Source organism: Mustelus asterias, chromosome 19 (assembly GCF_964213995.1).
Source record: "Mustelus asterias chromosome 19, sMusAst1.hap1.1, whole genome shotgun sequence".
NCBI lineage: Eukaryota > Metazoa > Chordata > Chondrichthyes > Carcharhiniformes > Triakidae > Mustelus > Mustelus asterias.
The window spans coordinates 60669320-60689558 of NC_135819.1; the positions used below are offsets into that span (position 1 = coordinate 60669320).

The window sequence follows — 20239 nt, forward strand, 5'->3', positions numbered from 1 at the left end:
TTGGGTGTCGTCGAAGGAGCCTTGGTGAGTTGCTGCAGTGCATCTTGCAGATGGTACGCACTGCTACCATTGTGTTAGTGGTGTGGGAGTGAAAATTCAAGGTGGTAATGGGCTGCTAATCAAGCAGGTTGCTTAGTCTTGCAAGCTTCCAGAATGCTTTTGCAGCTGCATGCAAGTGGACAGTATCCTATCACACACCTGACTTGTGCCTTGTAGATGGCATATAGACTTTGGGGAGTTAGATGTTAAGTTATTTGCTGCAGAATTCCCAGCCCCTGACCAGCTAACGTCACCAAAGCATCTATGTGGCTACTCCAGTTCAGTTTCAGGTCAAGGGTAACCCCCAGAATATATTACAAATCAATATGCGGATTTGAAATGTTAATCAGGCTTGAAAGTCATATGAAACATTTACTCTCGTGATACAAATGGAGTTAAAAATAAATTCTCAAACTGACCACAGAAGTTTGAACATGTCAAATTTGGCAATTCTTGCAATGCTCATAAGTACTTAGACAAGATCGCCATGTTTAGGAATACCATTCATGGCGCATGTCTTTTTTCAGAACACTTACAGCATTCATTATGTTGTTCCTCATCTACCACATGATCTATCACTGTTTCTTTCAGCTCATTTATTTTCTCTACTTCTGGGTCATTTGATGCAACAGTTGTTAAAATCTCTTCCATCTTCTTCCTCTCTGCCTCCCTCTCCAACTCTTCTATCTCTTGCATACGTTTCTCCAGTAGCTCCGCCTGTCTCTTTTGTTTCTTTTTCAGTTTCTTCTTTTTGTTTTTAGACATTTTTCCTCCCTGAAACATTAAAAAATGATTTGCTAACACACAATACTCTAAAATTATTGTGCAAATAATCAATAATAATTGCAAGGAGTTGTGAACTATAAATTTTGAAAATACGAAAAAATACAAACTTCAGTTTATTTAATGTTACCATTGCATAAATGCTCACTTGCTTACTCTTCCTTTTTCATTACAAAACCGAATTTAAAATATGGCATGGTTTATTTTCAATAAGTCTACAAAGTACTTTCAGTATTTTTCTTAAAAGAAACTGTTAGTATACGTCAAATCTACATAGTTACTGAGCTGGACAAATTAAGTGATTTCAACAGTACCAAGTAAATTCATTGGTTTACAAACATTACAGCAATGATTTATTGATCTCACATTTGACGCTGAAAATTATGCATAACAAATAAAGAATTTGCATTTCCACACAACCCTTTTTATAATTTCAGGAAATCCCACAGCCAATGAAATATTATTACTATGTAGTCACTGTTGTAAGGTAGGAAATGTGACAGCTAATTTGCATGCAACAAAGTCCCACAAACAGCAATGTGGGAAATGACCAGACAATTTATTTGAATAATGTTGATGAATGACAGTGGGACAACTCCCCTACTCTTCCTAGGATAGTGGCACAGTGGTTAACACTGCTGCCTCACAGCGCCAGGGACCAGAGTTCGATTCCTGGCTTGGGTCACTGTGTGTGTGCGGAGTCTGCATGTTATCCCCGTGTCGGCGTGGGTTTCCTCCATGTGCTCGGGTTTCCTCCCACAGTCTGAAAGATGCGCTGGTTAGGTGCATTGGCCATGCTAAATTCTCCCTCAGTGTACCCGAACAGGCGCCAGAGGCAACTAGCGGATTTTCACAGTAACTTCATTGCAGCGTTAATGTAAGCCTACTTGTGACACTAATAATAAATAAACTAATGCATCTACCTGTTACGTTGTTAGTGTCATAGAGACATAGAAAATAGGAGCAAGAGTAGGCCATGTGGCCCCACGAACCTGCTCCATCATTCAATATGATCATGGCTAATCCTCTATCTCGATGCCATATTCCTGCTCTCTCCACATACCCCTTGACTTAGTGTCTAGAAATCTATTTCTTTCTTAATTATATTCAGTAACTTGGCCTCTACAGCCTTCTGTTTGAGAATTCTACAGGTTCACCACGCTCAGTGAAGAAATTTCTTCTCATTTAAGTCCTAAATGGCTCAGCCCGTATCCTGAAACTGTGACTCTTTGTTCATCCCTGCATCCCAGCCTGTCCTTGCCAGAATTCTATACTCTTTGTTCATCCCTGCATCCCAGCCTGTCCTTGCCAGAATTCTATACGTTTCAATGAGATCCCCTCTCATTCTTCTAAACTCCAGTAATTACAGGCCTAATTATCTCTGCTCATATGACAAATCCTGCCATCCTCAAAATCAGCCCGATGAACCTTCGCTGCACTCCTATGGCAAGTAAGGAAAACAAATCTGCACACAGTATTCCAGGCCTGGTCTCCCCAAGGCCCTGTATAGTTGCTGTAAGAGCTCCTTGCTCCTCCACTCAAATCCTCTTAGAATGAAGGCCAACATTATATTTGCCTTCCTAACTGCTTGCTGTACCTGGGTGTTTGCTTTCAGTGTCATTCAATGGTTAATGTTCTGTATTTCACCACAATTTAATTCATAACCTCTAAATATGACAACACTCAAATTCAAAAGATCTTGCATGATAACGAATGAAGAGTAAAGAAAATTTGTATTAAAAATGCATGGTGAAGAACTGAGCATTAGGCTCGATGGGCCGAATGGCCTTACTTCCACTCCTATGTCTTATGGTCTTATGTTTTCCCAATGTCAGTTTCCATTTTAAACCTAATACCATTTTGGCAAATATGCATTGTATTTGCTTGTTAAACCAAAATAGTAGTGTGTTAGACAAATCAGCTGCCACTTAACATGCAGGCTTTTCACATAGCTTAGTCACTCTCCTGTGTGTTCTTTGCATTTTCACTGTACAAAATTAGCTTCATTAGGTAGTAAGTTATTCTCAGAACGCCTTCCATTTCATTGTGATGGAATATTTAAACAGGCAGTTTTGCCAAATTTTCAGACTCCTCTTGGAGACCAGCAATTTGACTTATCACATGTCAAGCCTATGTGCTTGGAGATTCCCAAAAGTACAGAAACATCAGATGTCTGACAGGAAGCCGAATAAGCCCACCACCTGGCTACAGATACATGTCATTCTACCCACAATATAGGGAAGTCCATGTTTAATGATTCTAATAGTTGTTAGTTACGTGCAATTATCAAGGAATCAAAATTAATCAATGAACTCAACATATAAGACACTTCTGAAGGGTGACTAGGGATGGGCAATAAATGCTGGACTTTTAGTTCTTTTTTATTCAGGCATCAGCAGTCACTAAGAAGCTACATTTAGGTGTTTGACCTTTCCAGAACACTCAAGATGTATTAGGTCTTTTGGGCCAGATGAACATCTGGAACATGGAACAAGCTGCCAGAGGTAGTAGTAGAGGTGGGTACAATTTTATCTTTTAAAAAGCATTTAGATAGTTACATGGGTATGGTGGGTATAGAGGGATATGGGCCAAATGCGGGCAATTGGGATTAGCTTAGGGGGTTTTAAACAAAAGGGCAGCATGGACAAGTTGGGCCGAAGGGCCTGTTTCCATGCTGTAAACCTCTATGACTCTATGACTGCAGTAACTTGGCCACAAATAGGTAGTTGAACGCATTGTGAAATTCAATCTTCTTCATTGATAAAAATACCGAAATACAGTACAGCATGGACTCGGAACTGGAGCCAGTTACACAAGTCCCCTGTGGCAAGACTAAATGTGTGAAAGCCCATGTTACTGTTGACATCATGCGTGCATGCTCATACCCACTAAATTCATCAGCATTTACATTCAAATAGGAAGATGCGCACTATAATATTTCACCCCTCTTAATTCCACTTCCCCTTAAGGAAAGAAACAATGAAACTCACGTCTCAACTAAACGTCAGTCTTTCAGGAACTTTGCAACTATGCTGTGACCCGTGCAGTACCACTGGTGACTCAGAAGACACTAGGTGAGGATTGTTTCAGTGGAGCTAGACCTTTGTGCAAGAGTAGGTTAAATATCTGTGTATGAATGTCCTTCATTCTCTCCTGGAGTAGAGTCCATTGGAAATCCTTGTACACAAGGTACAATTCTCTGTCGAATGTCCACAGCAGCATTTCCTTGATAGCTCTGACTTTGTCTTCCACTGGGGACAGATCCTGCACTGTGATTTTGTGACCCAAATATTCTCCACACTATGCCTAGGAGATGCCCTTGTTATGATTCAGGCGCAGCCCTGCCTCTGAAAACCTCTAATACTTGATCTATGTTGCTGAAGTGTTCCTCTTCAGTTTATCCGGCAATCAGAATGTCATCCAAGTAATCTGCTCCATGAGGAATCCCTGTGACAGATTGTCTATTGTCCTCTTAAAAATCACCAGACTGGAGGACACCCCGAAAACCAGATGGCTGTATTTGTGAGTGTTAATTGTGACATACTGTTTTGAGTCCTCCTCTAACCAAAGCTGCTGGTAGGGGTGGCTGATGCCAAATTTTGAGAACATCTTGCTTCATGCAAGGGTTGAAAACAGATCCTTCACCCATGGCAACAGGTAAGTGTCCAACTTGGAGGCCTGAAGAATGGTAAGTTTGTTACCTCCGCATGCATGCATAGTGCCTTCACTTTTAAGAGGAGGAACAATTGGAGCTGCCCAACATGAGAACTGAATAGGCTCAATAATTCAAAGCCTTTGCATCAGCTCTAACCCCTGCACAACTTTGCCTTTCATGGCGTAAAGCACTGTCCTTGGCTTGAAAAAGCAAGGAGTAGTCTGAGGATCTACTAACAACTTAAATGTAGTGCCACACAATGCACCCCGTTCACTTCATGAGTGTTATGGAGAACAGGCCGGAAAGTTGAGTTGAGGCCGAGACAAGATCAGCCATGATTGTATTGAATGTTTACCTTTGAAAACCTCAGGATATTTCGGAATAACTTCCTCTGTCACTTGTGTGTGGTTTATCTCATCGCAGTTCAACTGAGCTTTACTGAGCCAGTCACACCCTAGTAAACTAGACCCATTCCTTGTATGACCAGGACCAGTGCTCTTGATTGTATGCTATGTGTTAGTTTAATTTGGCATCACGTTTGGCACAACATCGTAGGCTGAAGAATTGGTTCCTATGCTGTATTGTTCTATGTTCTAATGTGCACCTCAAATGCCCCAAACATTTGAGGTGCACACCTTCCTGGTGTACATCTGAATTTGGATTCCAGCCCAAGGGCAGGTGCCTGCTCAGAGTCGCAAATCTTCCTGTAGGTCTCCTTACTAGTTACAGATGCAAAGGCTCCCATGTCCACTTCCATCTTAATTTCCTTTCCACTGACCTCCACTGTAACAGAGATAAGCTTCACGTAAACCTCACTCACATTAAACATGTTGTAGGAGCACTCCTCTTTCTGCGCTGTGCTTTTTAGGTGATGCAACTGACTGAGGACTTTTTCGAATTCAAACTTCCCTGCTCAGTCTTCGACTTGCTCTTAGCACTCCTGCGTTTCTTAGCTCAATGACTAATTTGGTACAACGGTGATAAACAGCGTTCATAAATTCCACTGCTTTCACCTTGTTGCTTGCAGCCTCTTTCTTTATTTGATGCATTGGACCCATCCCGTGCATCACCATTGGCCTTTTGAATATCTTTTGCATGGCTGGTAGCTATTTCCATTCCCTGAGAAATTCAGAGCCTTTTGAAAGTCAGTGCGGCTTCTCCCAACAAATAACTCTGAATGCTGACCTCTTTAATACCACAGACTAGGCTTAAGGATTGTAGAGATTCTGAATGAATGTAACTAAATCCACAAATAGAATGTAGCCCAGTCTCCGTGGTGTTGATAAATTCCTCACTAACCTGTAAGTCTTCGTCCCACATGCACTCATGAGAATTTTAACCTCATTTGTAACTCCATTTACCAACAAAAAAGTGTTCCAACTCACTAACAGTCCCGAACGCAGTCATGGTGCTGCTAACTGTTTTTCGGTGGCAAACTCACAAGCCCGCTAATCAAAGCCCACAACTGCTGCTCATGTTGCAAACTAGCTGCTCACTGTGCAAGCCTTCATAGCACCATGCTGAACCTCAAACTTTTCTTTTCATTTATTTTGTCCTTTTCTCCTCATCACCAAAAAGATGTGGTAACTTGGCCCAAAAAGGTCATTGAACATGTTGTGAAATTCGAAGCCCTTTACTTACAATAATATCGAAATAAAGCACGGCACAGACTTGGAACTAGAGACAGCTCATTACACAGGTCCCTCGTGGTCAAGTCTAAATCTGTGAAAGCCCATGCAACAGGGGGGGCGGTGCGTGGGGGGTGCACTGAGGGGCTGGGGGGTGCGCGAGGGGCCACCAGAGTGCTGAAGGGAGAGAGGAGAAGGAGGGAGAGAGATAGAGAAATCAGGGGAGAGGTAGGGACTGCACCAGAGGGATTGCTTGATAGAGCCTGAGCGAGTGGTACTGCGCGAGGGGGAATGAGAGAACCTTGTAGAAAAAGTGAAGCACTTGCCTGAAGTTGAGGGTGCGTGGGGGTGCAGAAGAGGGTTGTGGCTCATGGTGGACTGGAACTGGGGATGCAGTGGAGGGTTTGGAGATGCTGAGGAGAAGAGTGTCAAGGTGCGGAGGGCCCTGTGAAATCATGTGATAACAAAATGCAAAAAAGAAGAATGTGAAGGAGACTATAGTGAAAGGAAAGAAATGTTGTGAGTAATAAAACATTAAAATATCTGATGCACAGAAAGGTAGAAGCTGATCAACAGAAGAAATCAGATGGGGGCGAGACAGAAATAAATGAGCAAAGAGCGGAGGAAGAGACAGGGTAAATGAAATTATGCAGTGTAGTGAAGCAGTTGGAAAGAAATGAATAGGAAAGAAAAAATGCAATAAACATGGAATACTGGACCCAGTAAATCACAAAGTGAAATGTTTTGGTAAGCTTATTGTAAGAATTTTCACCTAATAGTCCTCTTTTAAAGGAAACAAATTGAGTGTTTACAAATGTCTCGACTGCTGAGTTCTATTTCTGGGAGGCTGATAATTTAGTTGCAATTCTGAAGAGCTGCCATCAGTATAAATAATCTCTGCACAGCAAAACCAACAAATTACTCACCGATTTCTGCTGCGGGGCAGTACTCACTGCAGAAATAAAACAAAAAAATAGTCAGCATCATGAAATGGAAAGCTACATAAAACTGTGCTGCTTATTTCACATTTTGTTGATGTTCTATCATCAAGGATACTGGAGGCAATGCAAACTATGAATGTGCAACCACATTAAAACCTTATTGCATTAAAGAAACCTTGTTTTGAGATTATAACCTTCAAAAAGAGTTAAGATTTTGGTTGTGTAGTTGATCATAGTAAATTATCCTCATCTCATTTGCTGAGTGTGGGTACAGAGTGGGTATGCCTGAACATGCTGCCAGTCATCTTACTAACTCTCCCTTTTTGATTTGCTCACTACCTCCTGTGGTGGAGCTCATGAAGAGAGTAAAGATTACACCAACAATCGTTCCACTCTGTGGCACTGGTTGTATGGTACACTGGTTATATAACAGCTTGATGTGGCTCCTGCTCTGTCCAAGAACACAAGAAACTTCAAAAGGTCGTGAACAAAGCCCAGTCCATCACGCAAACCAGCCTCCCATCCACTGACTCTGCCTACACTTCCCGCTGTCTCGAAAAAGCAGCCAGTATAATCAAGGACCCCATGTAACCCAGACATACCCTTTTCCACCTTCTCCCATTGGAAAAAAGATACAAAAGTCAGAGGTCACATACCAACCGATTCAAGAACAGCTTCTTCCCTGCTGCCAACAGACTTTTGAATGGACCTACCATTTATTAAGTTGATCTTTCTCCACACCCTAGCTATGACTGTAACACTACATTCTGCACTCTCCTTTCCTTCTCTATGAATGGTATGCTTTGTTTGTATAGCGCACAAGAAACAATACTTTTCACTGTATACTAATACGTGACAATAATAAATCAAATCACTTGAGCTTTACCAATCTTGTATACAGTCTAAAAGCAAGCCTTTAAAATCTTGACTATTTGTATACAAACATATAGTTTTGGTCTCAACAAATCTGCCTTCTATTCAGAACTAAGTATTGATACAGATGTTGTAGATGTAACAGGTACAGTCCAATGTCCCTATTGCTCACAAGTCCCTATTGCTCACAAGACCCCAGCTCCCCTCAAAATGAACTTTGCCTTCCATCGGGACTGCCAGGCAGCTACCCAGAAACCACTAGGGAGAATATCTACCTTGAAGGCTTTGATTTTCCTGATGGAGAGCTGGAAGAAGTTCTGGTTTATCTAAGATTTGGGATAGGATTTTTGCCTTAGAGAATTCTTAATTGGACGATGAACATGCTGTTCTGCCACTAATTGGCCAATCCAGCCCAAATCAAAGTCATTTTGCTGCTCCTAACTCAGTGCAGAGTATGGACCTGTGTTTGATGCAAATATCATGGTGCCAATGCAAAATGGAAAATCTGGTTCTTGATGCCCATCAGACTGATAGCATGGAGGCAATAAAAGGCTAAAGAGAAATAGCGAAGAAACACAGCTTTGTATCATCACAAAATGCAAGAAGCCATAGGTACGAGTATAATCAGGGGATAGATGGTGTTTCTCTGTGCTGCAACCAAGAATTCCAAAGGTTGTATCATCTATTCAGGGGTTACAAACACTTGTAGCTGGAAAACAACTTAAGAACAGGAGGGTGAGGATCCCGGTGACATTGTCCACTGAGTAACCAATGAATAGGCAAAACTAGGAATGTTCTTCTGTGAGAGTTTGAAGAGCTGGAGTTCAAATTAAAATGGAGAATCTCGCAGGGTGGTTCCTGAAACACACATAAATTGTCACGGGATAAACAGATTAGAAGGCTAAAGGCAGAACTGAGAGCATAGTATGAGAGACAAGGGTTTTGATTCATGAGGCATTGGCACCAGTTCCAGGGAAAGTGAGAGTTGCTCTGTTGTAACATGTAAACACAGTGGGGCTAGGACAAGTGCCCCAACAAACTGACGGCCCAGGGTGGTAGATAGGGCTTCAAACTAATGAAGTGGGAGAATTCAGTGAAGGGTAAATTCAAAAATACGAAGAAAAATGTCAAGGCTGTAGAGCAGAGGCGCAATTTGGGTTAAAAAAGGAAGAATGGGTCAGGAAGGAACAGACAGCTTAACAAAGTAATTGGACATTGGGGACTAAAGTGATATCACAGAAAAATGTTAAACAGAAAGCATTATATTCAAGTGTGCAAAGCATTCATAATGAAATAACAGAATTAATTGTACAGCTAGAACTAAATAGGTTTGATCTAATAGCCTATATGGAAATTTGGCTGCAGAGTGACCAAGGTTGGGGACTAAATATTCCAAAATACTTGATCTTGAGAAGGGAAAAACAAAATGGAACGGGTTGGGGTAGCCCTTGTAATAAAGGGTGGGATAAATACACTAGAGATAAAGGATCTTAGCATGGAAAATCAAGATGTACAATCAGTTTGGGAAACAAGGGGCAGAAAACCCAGATGGCTGTAGCTTACTGGCCACAAACTAGAAGTTATAGTGCCAGGCAGAACACAAATCAGGAAATTAGAAGTATATGCCACAAAGGTTATAAATGAGAAAAACAGGAGTTTAATCTTCATATAGACTGGGGAAACCGCATCTGCTGAAATAGCCTGAAGAATGAATTCATGAAATGCTTTCAAGATAGTTTTCTAGGCCTGTCTGTCAAGGAACCAACTAAGAAGCAGGCTATTTTATTTCAACATTGCACAATGAATCAGAATTAACATAACATTGTATTGAAGGACCCTCGGAGAATGATTACAATATGATTAATTCTATCTTGAGTTTGAAAGAGATTTAGGGTCTTAGATTGAAACATGGTAAACCATGCATGTACGAGGAACAAGTCAGCTAAGGTAGGTTGGAAAAGCAGATTAAAAGATATGACAGTATATAAACAATTGCAGACATTTTTTAAAAAATCTATAATTTGCAACTCATGGCCAGTAAGAATTAAAACAGCTTTGGGAAAAAGTGCTCCAACTGTGGCTAACAAGAGAAGTTGAATATATGCCCATAACCTCTTAGCTCTCCAGTATTGGATTTGGGAGTACTCCAAAGATACCCTGTGCAATCTCCCAGCCCCCGCTGTCCAACTCCACCCCATTCCATGACATTCAAACATTTAAAATCTGTATCAATGATTTAGATGTAGGACTGAGATGTATCCAAGATTACAGATAATAAAGCTAGGTGGGAAAGCAAACTACGTGGCGAATGCAAAGAGGTTGCAAAGGGATACAGATAGGATAAGTGAGTGGGCAAGAATGTGGCCGAAGTAGATGTGGATAATTATTTTATTTATCTGCTTTAAGAAAAACAGAATTTTTTTTAAAAGTGAAGGACATGGAAATGTTCATATTCATTAGATTTTGAATGTGAAGGGCTATGGAGGTAAGGCAGGAGAGAAGTTGAAGACAAAGATCAGACGTGGATTTTATTAAATGGTGAAACAGACATGAAAAGCCCGATCTCTGCTCCTATTTATGTTCTTATTTTGTGAATTGGGCTGGATATTGTTGCTGATCTTTAGTTACTTGTTTAAACTTTGCGGTGGAGTAGAACTTAAAGGAGTCTGAAGTCCTGATGTTATAGGTTTCCACGGCAAAATTACAAGAATTTGGTTGGGCCACACTTAGAGTATTGCGTTCAATTCTGGCTGCCACATTACAGTGGAGGCTTTGGAGGGGGTGCAGAAGAGGTTTACCAGGATGCTGCCTGGATTAAAGAGTATGAGCTACAAGGAGGGACTGGACAAACTAGGGTTGTTTTCTCTGGAGCGGCGGATGCTGAGGGGAGACCTGATAGAAGTCTATAAAATTATGAGGGGCATAGATAGGGGTTGACAGTCAGAATCTTTTTCCCCCAGAGTTCAAATGTCTAATATGAGAGGGCATGCACTTAAGGTGAGAGGGGGAAGTTCAAAGATGATGTGAGGGGTAAGTTTTGTTACACAGAGGGGTGGTGGTGCAAGCAGGTACAATAGGGGCGTTTAAGGGGCTTTTAGATAAGCACATGAATATGCAAGGCATAGAGGGATATGGACCAAGGGCAGGCAGAGGGGATTAGTTTAATCTGGCGTCATGTTTGGCACATCATGGGCTGTACTGTTCTATGTTTTGAAACATTTATTTTGTTGCAAATAACTTCAAATATTTCACTGCATTTTACCTGCTGATTTATCTTGCTTTACAATTTTGCGCCTTACAACAAACTTGAATAAATATTTTTAGCCTGAATCATATGGTCTTCAAATGTGACGCTTTTCTGCCTATTTGAAAGATCAAGAATATACAGCAAGCATGTAATGCTATTTTTCCAATTTAAATTCCATTAAAATAGCAGAATGCTAGCTCTGAATTCCATTCACTGCATGGATAAGGCCTGCTTTCAACTCAAAGGAAGCACAGGTTGCCTCTGAAGTATTGGTAGACAGCCCAAACACGGATTAGAGAGGGAATTCCAGTATGTAATCTGATTGGAAAGTTAAAATGATATCACCAATGGCTTAATTTTAGCAGTTGAATATTTTCAGTGAACAACTACATGAGATTTTGCTACCTTAGTATCAGTCCCCAGTAACCATTAATTCAATTTTTAAGGTTTAAATACATGAATTTGTTCTCAAATAGAACTAAAGTAGAAATCCTACTCTACTATGGTGCAATTCTGAATATACAGGACAGTCCCAATTCTTGTAGCCTGACCTAAAATACAGGATAGATAGATTATGGAATAAATTCAATAATTTCAAGAAATGTCAATCAAGTCATGTCATCAGAAATGGGGATACATTAAATTTTATATTGCAAACATATAAATGAAACGTATCTTTCTAATTTCATGCAATAAGCTGTACATACTAATCATAATATTGGTTCCTTAAAAGTTTTGTTAATACACAAAATCCACTTTTCAAACCATAGACAGACCAGGTCAGGCAACATCAGCAGAAAGAGAAACATTTCAAGTTGATGACCTTTGCTCAAACTAAGTGAATTATCTGGTAAGTGTTATAATCCCTGTAGAGGCCGATAACTTGTAAAATAAAGGAATTCCCCAAGGCTCCAACAGAAAGAACTCTGTTGGACAAGATTTCATTTTTTTAAACTTTTCTTCTAACAAACCAACTGAAATCAACATTAATCAACAGGTGAAGGAGATCTCAAATAAAAAAGGTGTTTCACCTTAAATACTCCGTAAAACAAAGATATGCCTGAATAGCTACGAGCACTCACATTACTTCCCTCAAATGCAGTACTGTGATAACCCCCATGAATTCCAAGGGGAATCTCTAATTGATCTCCCTGTGGGGCTTATTGAATAAGAGTTCCCAGGTAACAGCCTGCCCAGGTGGAACTCATCACCTTGAGCCCTTTATAAGGCAAACACTGGGAAGGGTCTGCAGAATTATTGTCTCAGTAAGGACTCTTGTGAGAAATACTGTGCAAGTTGGGGGCTTGTGTGAAAACCGTTGTTGCAGTTGGGAATCAAGTGTCCTAGAAGGCGAAACCCCGGACAGCGACAGACGACTTAACTTAAAATGAACTCCATTTTCACTGGAAGGGAGGTTGTTTGCTGCTGTATTAAGGAAGGTATATTTGCTGTTGATATTGTATTATATCAGCTTATTGTTTTAATAATTTATCATTGTGAAATTATAATGTATTTGGATTATAATTTATAATGTATTTGAATAATTGTTTAAATGAAAAGAAAGTTGGGGCTTGTGAGAGAAATATTGTCCCGGTTGGGACTTTGGAAGTTTCTAGGTGTCCAAATCACCAACAATCTGTCCTCGTCCTTCCACGCTGGGATGGGAGGCTGGTTTGAGTGATGAACTGGGCTTTATTCACGACCCTTTGTAGTTTCTTGCGGTCTTGGGCAGAGCAAGAGCCATACCAAGCATTAACTTCTACTTCCCGCTGCCACAGAAAAGCAACCAACATAATCAAGGACCCCACACATCCTGGACATGCTCGCTTCTACCTTCTTCAGTCGGGAAAAAGATACAAAAGTCTGAGAACATATACCAACCAACTCAAGTACAGCTTCTTCCCTGCTTCCATCAGACTTTTGAATGGACCCACCATATAGAATTGTAGAATCCTTACAGTACAGAAGGTGGCCATTTGGCCCATCGAGCCTGCACCGACAACAATCCCACCCAATCCCTATCCCTGTAACCCCACCTATTTACCCTGCTAATCCTCCTGACACTAACGGACAATTTAGCATGGCCAAACCACCTAATCTGCACATCTTTGGACTGTGGGAGGAAACTGGAGCATCCGGAGGAAACCCATACAGATGCAGGGAGAACGTGCAAACTCCACATAGAAAGTCACCCGAGGCCGGAATTGAAGCCGGGTTCCTGGTGCTGTGAGGTTGCAGTGCTAACCACTGTGCCACCATGTTGATCTTTCTATACACCCTATCTGTGACTGCAACACTATATTCTGCACCCTCTCCTTTCCTCTCCCCCTCCCCCCATGTATTCTAAGAACAGTACGTTTTGTCTGTAGAGCGTGCAAGAAACAATACTTTTCATTGTATCCCAATACATGTGACAATAATAAATCAAATCAAAACTTGTATGAGAAATGTTGTCCCGGTTGAGAGTCATGTGTCCTAAAAGGTGAAACCCCAGAAGATGACAGATAACGATTTATAATGGACTCCATTATCATTAGAAGGGAGGCTGTTTGCTGCTGTAAAGGAAGGCATATTTGCAGTTGACTTTGTAATTATATCAGCTTGTTTTAATAATTTACCATTGTGAAATTGTGTGTTTGGATTATAATGTATTTGGATGAATTGTTTTAATAAAAAGAAAGTTGGGACTCACGTATGTACAAAATGTCACCATAAAGTAGTGACTTTATTTTGTGGTTAACAATTCCAAATTAACAATTTTAACTATTCCTTTCCAGTTGGGCTTCCTGAGTTATAAGTACCATGTGCAATTTTACGGTCTTTCTAACTCAGCCTCCATTATGTAGGATCTCTCACTTCCCACTCCATCATTTTGGCAATTGAGTTGCATTTACCTGCAGCTGTATTTCACCCAAAGTCCCTGGACACAGTTAAAACTGACCAGACGGATGATGTCTATGGATCCTCTCTCATTCAAGTCATGACAGTCCTGATGGCACAAAATCCCCATGTGGCCTTTTCTCCCCCATCTCCAGCCCATTTAAATGGTCAGGTAAGGTCTGGCAATACAGGCAGCAGCAGTGGGTTGTTTTACAATCCTCTGCTCTTCTTATCTTCAGCCTCTGATCTTTCCAACTGTATAACACATTGCAATACAGTCTCTGCTGTATTCACAAAGACCCGCTTCAACACCAGGATCTGTTCTAAAATGCAAAACAGTAAACTGATCCACTCATTGAGTCTTGCTTGATTCCACTCATACCATGTATGTTCTGAACTGCCTGCCAACAGACTAGCTGGAAACCTGCCACTGCAGTTAGCTTAGTAAGCTTTCTATTTTTGCTTCTTAGCTTTTCATCCCCATGGCAACCTCAGATCACAAGGTAATTTCTGTCATAATCAGGAAACCAATTAATCCTCTCTCAAAATACTCAATTCACTTTGATTTTAAAGGGGCAACTGCATAAAAACAAAATACAGCTTTTCCCAAAGCACATGGTTCATCATGTAAATATGACTTACCTGCTGATCCAGAAGGTGGTGGAGCACCAGCTTTTTGCCATTCTGTTGCTTCAACAGCCATTCGTCGAATATAGGATTCATCTACACACATTAAAATATTTTCAGGTTTTATATCTGTATGGATAATCTTGCACTTGCTGTGTAGATAATCCAAACCTTGCAATACCTGTTAGCAAACAAAGCAAAAGATATATGGAAGCAAAATAAGTTTTATTTTCATTCACTGAAGTACAATAGCCAAATACAAACTGGATTTTGTAGAGTTTCAGTAATGAGATACTCTAATATGCTGATGATATTTGAGAGTAGTTTGTTCAGTTCTCATAAGTATTGCCCAGAAGTAGCACAACCCTAAAAAAACAATAACTTGATCTAACATTTTACCTTAATTTCTCACTTGCACAAAATTTAATTCGGGCCTGCAGATCTGCTTCAGAATAAAGGCAAAGTCACTTATATCAATAGTTGATAAGCAGTCATGGGGTCAACTGCCTATATATATTTTCCAATGAGAGGGGCTGTGTTTTCAATTTATAGCGTGGTCATTACTTTAATCCAAGTTCTGCTACTATACCATGAACCCGGACTGAAGGAGACAAGTGGAAATAGTTCAATCGGTCATGCAAAATGCAGTTTATATTTCAATCAACAAACATGCATTGTTTAGAGTTATGAGACAAGTCATCACTGATTGTAAGTAAAACCCACTCTGGCGAAGCAGCTGAAGCCAATTTTTGATTCATCGCATCTTTAAAACGATAGGGGATAAAAAAAATCAGTTCTGAGGAAGGACCTGGGATACAGAATAAGCTATCTGACTAATGTGGCATTTTGTCTTCCTTGTCGTAAACTCTTAACTCCAGCAAATTAGGTTCAGAATGCTAGAAAAAAAAACATTTAGTGAAGTTAAGCCCAAATCTGTCCAAATCTGCTCCCTTAGAGGTAAGGCTAGTCAGATCATTAACATGCTTCATGATCGTGCAATGGCAGAGATTGCCAGAGTGTAGTCTATAGATCACACTGGGGCTTTCTTCCCCATTCAAGAGTGTTTGGGATAGCAACTACGCTAGTTGAGAAGGGAAAGAAAAAGACAATAAAGGGAGAAACAAAATATACAATAGGGTGGATTTTACAAGGGTCAAATTACCCACAACTGCCTTTGACCTGAATGTTTGCACTTTGCAGACATGAAATCTGGTTGTCTTGCAGCGATATTACTCTTAGCTAATTCAGATAGCCCCCAGTGTAAGAGTTCTACCCCCATCGGGAAGAAAGAACTGCCCAAGAGAGCTGCCAGCCAATCTGATTGGCCGCCATCTCTGCAGAACCAGAAGAGAGCACTTGGCCACTACTTGGACTATCGCCAGTCCCTAATAAGAAGGTAAAATGGCTACCGGACATGAGCTAAGTCTGGGGATTTTGACTGGATATGGCTGCGAGACGCCGCGAGGGGTTGGGAATGGGTCGAGGCATCAAGGAGGTATCATCTTTGGAGGTGATGTGCTCCAAAGGGGGCCTAGTATTTTAAGTAAGCCTGAAAAGGCAAATAATTGATACCTGCAAAAAATTTTAAATTTGAGCTGCATAAGTGCAGTATCCCTTTGCGCAAGAGATAGCATGCCTCTGCATGGGAAGAAAAATATCTCTGGATGTTTCACTTAATTTCTATCATATTGCCCTATTCACTGACCACCAAAGTGGCAATTGTCACAGCTTTGCAGAAATCCAGAGTAAAATAGCAACTGAAAAAAGTCACCTGTGAATTTATATCTTTTTATATCTTAAAAAAATACATGCTGGACAGCACAGGAAGAAAGTATATTTACTCATCTTGATTTAATAAAATGAAATTGGCATTCAAGAAAATGAATTTTGTAACAACTTGAAAGGAAACAATTGCACTAAATTTTCAAAAAGTAAACATTTTTATAATGTAGTTACAATCTTGATCATTTTTAAATAATTAGTCAAGGCATGCCAAACCCACAGCATGAGTTACTTGTGTGCAAAATAAATAGTTGGATCTCTGAAAATTATGCATGCTACAGTTGCAGAAGTACAAAATAATGTGCCTTGTAGGACTATGACAAATCCTGAGCTGTAAGGAAAGTAGAAAACAGAAATAAATAAAATGTCATCCAATAGTCCGCTATCAACAAAGATGACTATCTTTAAATGTTTATACATCTAGATATAGTTAACATTATGAGCAAATACTCACACTTTTTCTTTTCTCTGCACAATTAAATGTTAATGCCAAAGTTCAAACATAATTTTTAGGCCCATTAAATCTGTAAAAGGTGAATAAAGCCAATACTCGAGGATATACAGCACTTTTAAAACATAGAACAGCTTTCTGTTCAATATCCAGTTCACCTTTAATTTACTTACCTGTTGAATAATGCTTTTCACACAAAGAATAGGAAGTCCCTGATAATTTGATTTGATGATCCATTTCAAAAGATGGTGACCCAGCACTTCAAACACCATGCAGACATCTTTAACATAGTCAGGGAAAAACACTTTGATACAGATTTTTTGTATATCCAATTTATAAGTAAAATTAAGTCTTCACAATTGCCAATGATCTTACTATTTATCATTATTAAACAGAGGAGGAATCCAATTCCCACATTGTAAACATATTTGTGCTGGATTAACTACTAGTAGAGGCTCCAAAGAGGTGGAGAGTCCTGTCCAGACCCCTCAGACAGCACCTTGCAAACCCAATGACTGCTACCATCTAGAAGAACAAGGCAGAAGACACCACCACTCAGAAGATTCCTTCCAAGCCATACACCATCCAGAGTAGAAACACTTTGCTGTTCCTTCACTGTTGCTGGGGCAAAATACTTTAACTCCCTCGCTAACAGCACTGTGGGTGCTACATTCCATGCAATGCAGCAGTTCAAGAGGCAACTCACCACCAACTTCTCAAGGACAATTTGGGATGGGCACTAAATGCTGGTCTAGCTAGTGACATCCACATCCCATGAATCAATATTTTTTAAAAAGCAGCACAATGAGGAATATTATTTGCATGAAAATAAGATATAATTTTGCCTGTAAAAATTAGGAGGGCAGTAGTGGGCCAGTCTGATTGAACAGCAGGCTTTGTTGTAGCTCTTTAACTCAACCATGACATTAGCATCCTGTTTTCAGATTTCTTGATCAGTCAAATTTGTCAAAACAAGGGTTCCTAGTTAAAGGAATTAAGCAGAGGTCAGAATTACTGAACTGTACATTTATCCCTGAGACTTAAGCAACCAGAGGAATAGAAACAGACCCTCATGCCTGGAGGTCCTGCTGGATAAACCCAAAAATAATCTTTCCAATAATAAATTTAAAAAGCTGTGAAAAATGAACTTGTGTTAAGGTTCCAGACCAGAACCCCAATATATATTATGAAGCCAGACGAGGCCCCAACAATTTTTCTATTTTGGCATAAATGTGAGGAAAGGATACTTCCTTCCAGGGGTCATTCCACTGACAATGTAGGGATTTTTTAAATAGTGAAACAAACTTTATTCAATAACAGTTTAAATATAACTCTAGCAAATGAAGCAATTTAACCATTAACAGTTGAGCAATTATTGAAAATGAAAGGAAGCAACTTTATTTTTCAGCTTATGACTGTTCCAGTTTCAAAAAAAGCCCCATTCATGCATAAATCCAATCCACTTTCAAATAAATACAGTTAGCAAACAAAAGCATACTTGCTTCAATATTTGTTAACAGTCTTGGAGCTTTCAGAAAGAGATAGCATTCCAGAAGTTTGCAAAGTCTTTCGATCTTCAATTAGGCTTCAGCTGTAAACTAACTACCATCTGCAAAAGCTTTTATCTCTGCTACAAACCCAGCACTGCACAGAAACCACGTCACCACATGACCCTGTCAATCACTCTGATCAGAAATCCCTGGGAAACTTAACTAAACAAAAGTCCATTAACTCTACTTAAAATAATAACTTGCAAGGCAAAAGTGAGTAATTATCCTACTCTCCCAGTATCTGAGTTGATCAGACAAATTGACTGCCTGTAGCATAAAGCTGAATTTTTAAACATTCCCCTTAAACACAAAAATAGGGGAAGGCAATGGCCTAATGGCTGAACTATTAATCCAGAAACTCAGTTTATGTTCTGGGACCTCGGTTCGATTTCCGCCATGGCAGATGGTTAAATTTGAATTCAATTTAAAAAAAATCTGGAATTAAGAATCTACTGATGACCATGAAACCATTGTCAATTGCCGGAAAAACTCATCTGGTTCACTAATATCCTTTAGGGAAGGAAATCTGCCATCCTTAACTGGTCTGGTCTACATATAACTCCAGAGCGACAGCAATGTGGTTGACTCTCAACTGCCTTCAGGCAACTATGCAATAAATGCTGACAAGCCAGCAACACCCATGTCCCATGAATGAATAAAAGTATACGTAGATCCACCTCAATTGCACTTCTATCAACCCACTCAAGGCTTTCGATCTAAAAATTCTGATTAATCCAGTAAGCAGTACCCTTAGACCCCCCCAGAAACATGCTACCAATCTCATGAAGACAGACACGTATTTGGAGGGGGTGTACAGAATTCTCAATTTGCTACCAGTGTCCTAGAATTTGCAGTGCAATCTTAACCACCACGTTATAACAGAGTGGTGGAGTAACAGAAATTAGGTGCGTAATTTAAAATATTTCTGAAAGTCAAATACAGGGAGGCAATATATGCTGCACCATTAAAGTAAGTCAACTGAAGGATACGTATGCCATTCATGCCTGAAAGTTTGAAATCATCGATTAGTTGTACCACCATGTCTTTATTTGGATCACAGGGATCACTTTCTCGCACCTGAGAAAATAAAATCCAGGATTAATGTCTCCATTTGTTGGATTAATTGTTAGTTCTTGAATGCATTCTAAACAAAATTCACCGTATGCAAGTTAATAATGTATTTTCAATTGGGAAATAGCAGAGACATCTACTTTTCTAACAGAAAAACTATATGTTCCTTTATTAAATTCTTAAAGTATAAAATCTGAATTTCAAGATCACTCAGATAAGAAACACTGGTTGGAATTTAGTGGAGCCTGTTGAAGTGGGTAGGAGGGAGGTGGGCCTGGAGAATAGCATGGGAACCCACGTGTCTGACTTATAATGGCTGGAAATCTATCCTAATTAAGAGCATGGGGGGGGAAATTGGTGAGCTTGGGAAAGTTGTATGCTAGTGGTGGGAAGTGAATTTGGGTTTTTAAGGAGTCACATAAATCCACTGGGTTATCATCGAGTCCACTGGGACTTAATGGCAGCTCAGGAATTAAACAATACGTGCACTGGTCTGTGCCTCCAGAAAGTAACCCAACAGCCTACCAGGGTGGGGGTCCCACATTCAGAGGCACTCAATACCCTGTCGAGGGGCTCGCTATCAAAAATGGGGGGTATCCACAAAGCCAAATCTTTGCCCTTGCTTTCAACCCTCATCTCTCACCTACAGCCCCCTCCCTATGACTCTAATTGAACTCCACTTAACTCTCTCCAGGGACTGAGCATGAATCTG

The 20239-nt window shown here is 40.2% G+C and overlaps 1 protein-coding gene across 6 annotated transcripts in view; it reads right to left on the reverse strand.

The window, feature by feature from the left end:
* Positions 1-20239, reverse strand: part of LOC144507991 (SRSF protein kinase 2-like) — a 200438-nt gene that overhangs the window by 36908 nt on the left and 143291 nt on the right. For all 6 annotated transcript variants that reach the window (XM_078235672.1, XM_078235671.1, XM_078235668.1 and 3 more), the window contains 5 exons: positions 19446-19533; positions 17080-17186; positions 14689-14854; positions 7032-7057; positions 576-813 (listed from right to left, as the gene is read on the reverse strand). In XM_078235672.1, the coding sequence (XP_078091798.1) occupies positions 576-813; positions 7032-7057; positions 14689-14854; positions 17080-17186; positions 19446-19533 (625 nt within the window). The remainder of the gene's footprint in view (positions 1-575; positions 814-7031; positions 7058-14688; positions 14855-17079; positions 17187-19445; positions 19534-20239) is intronic.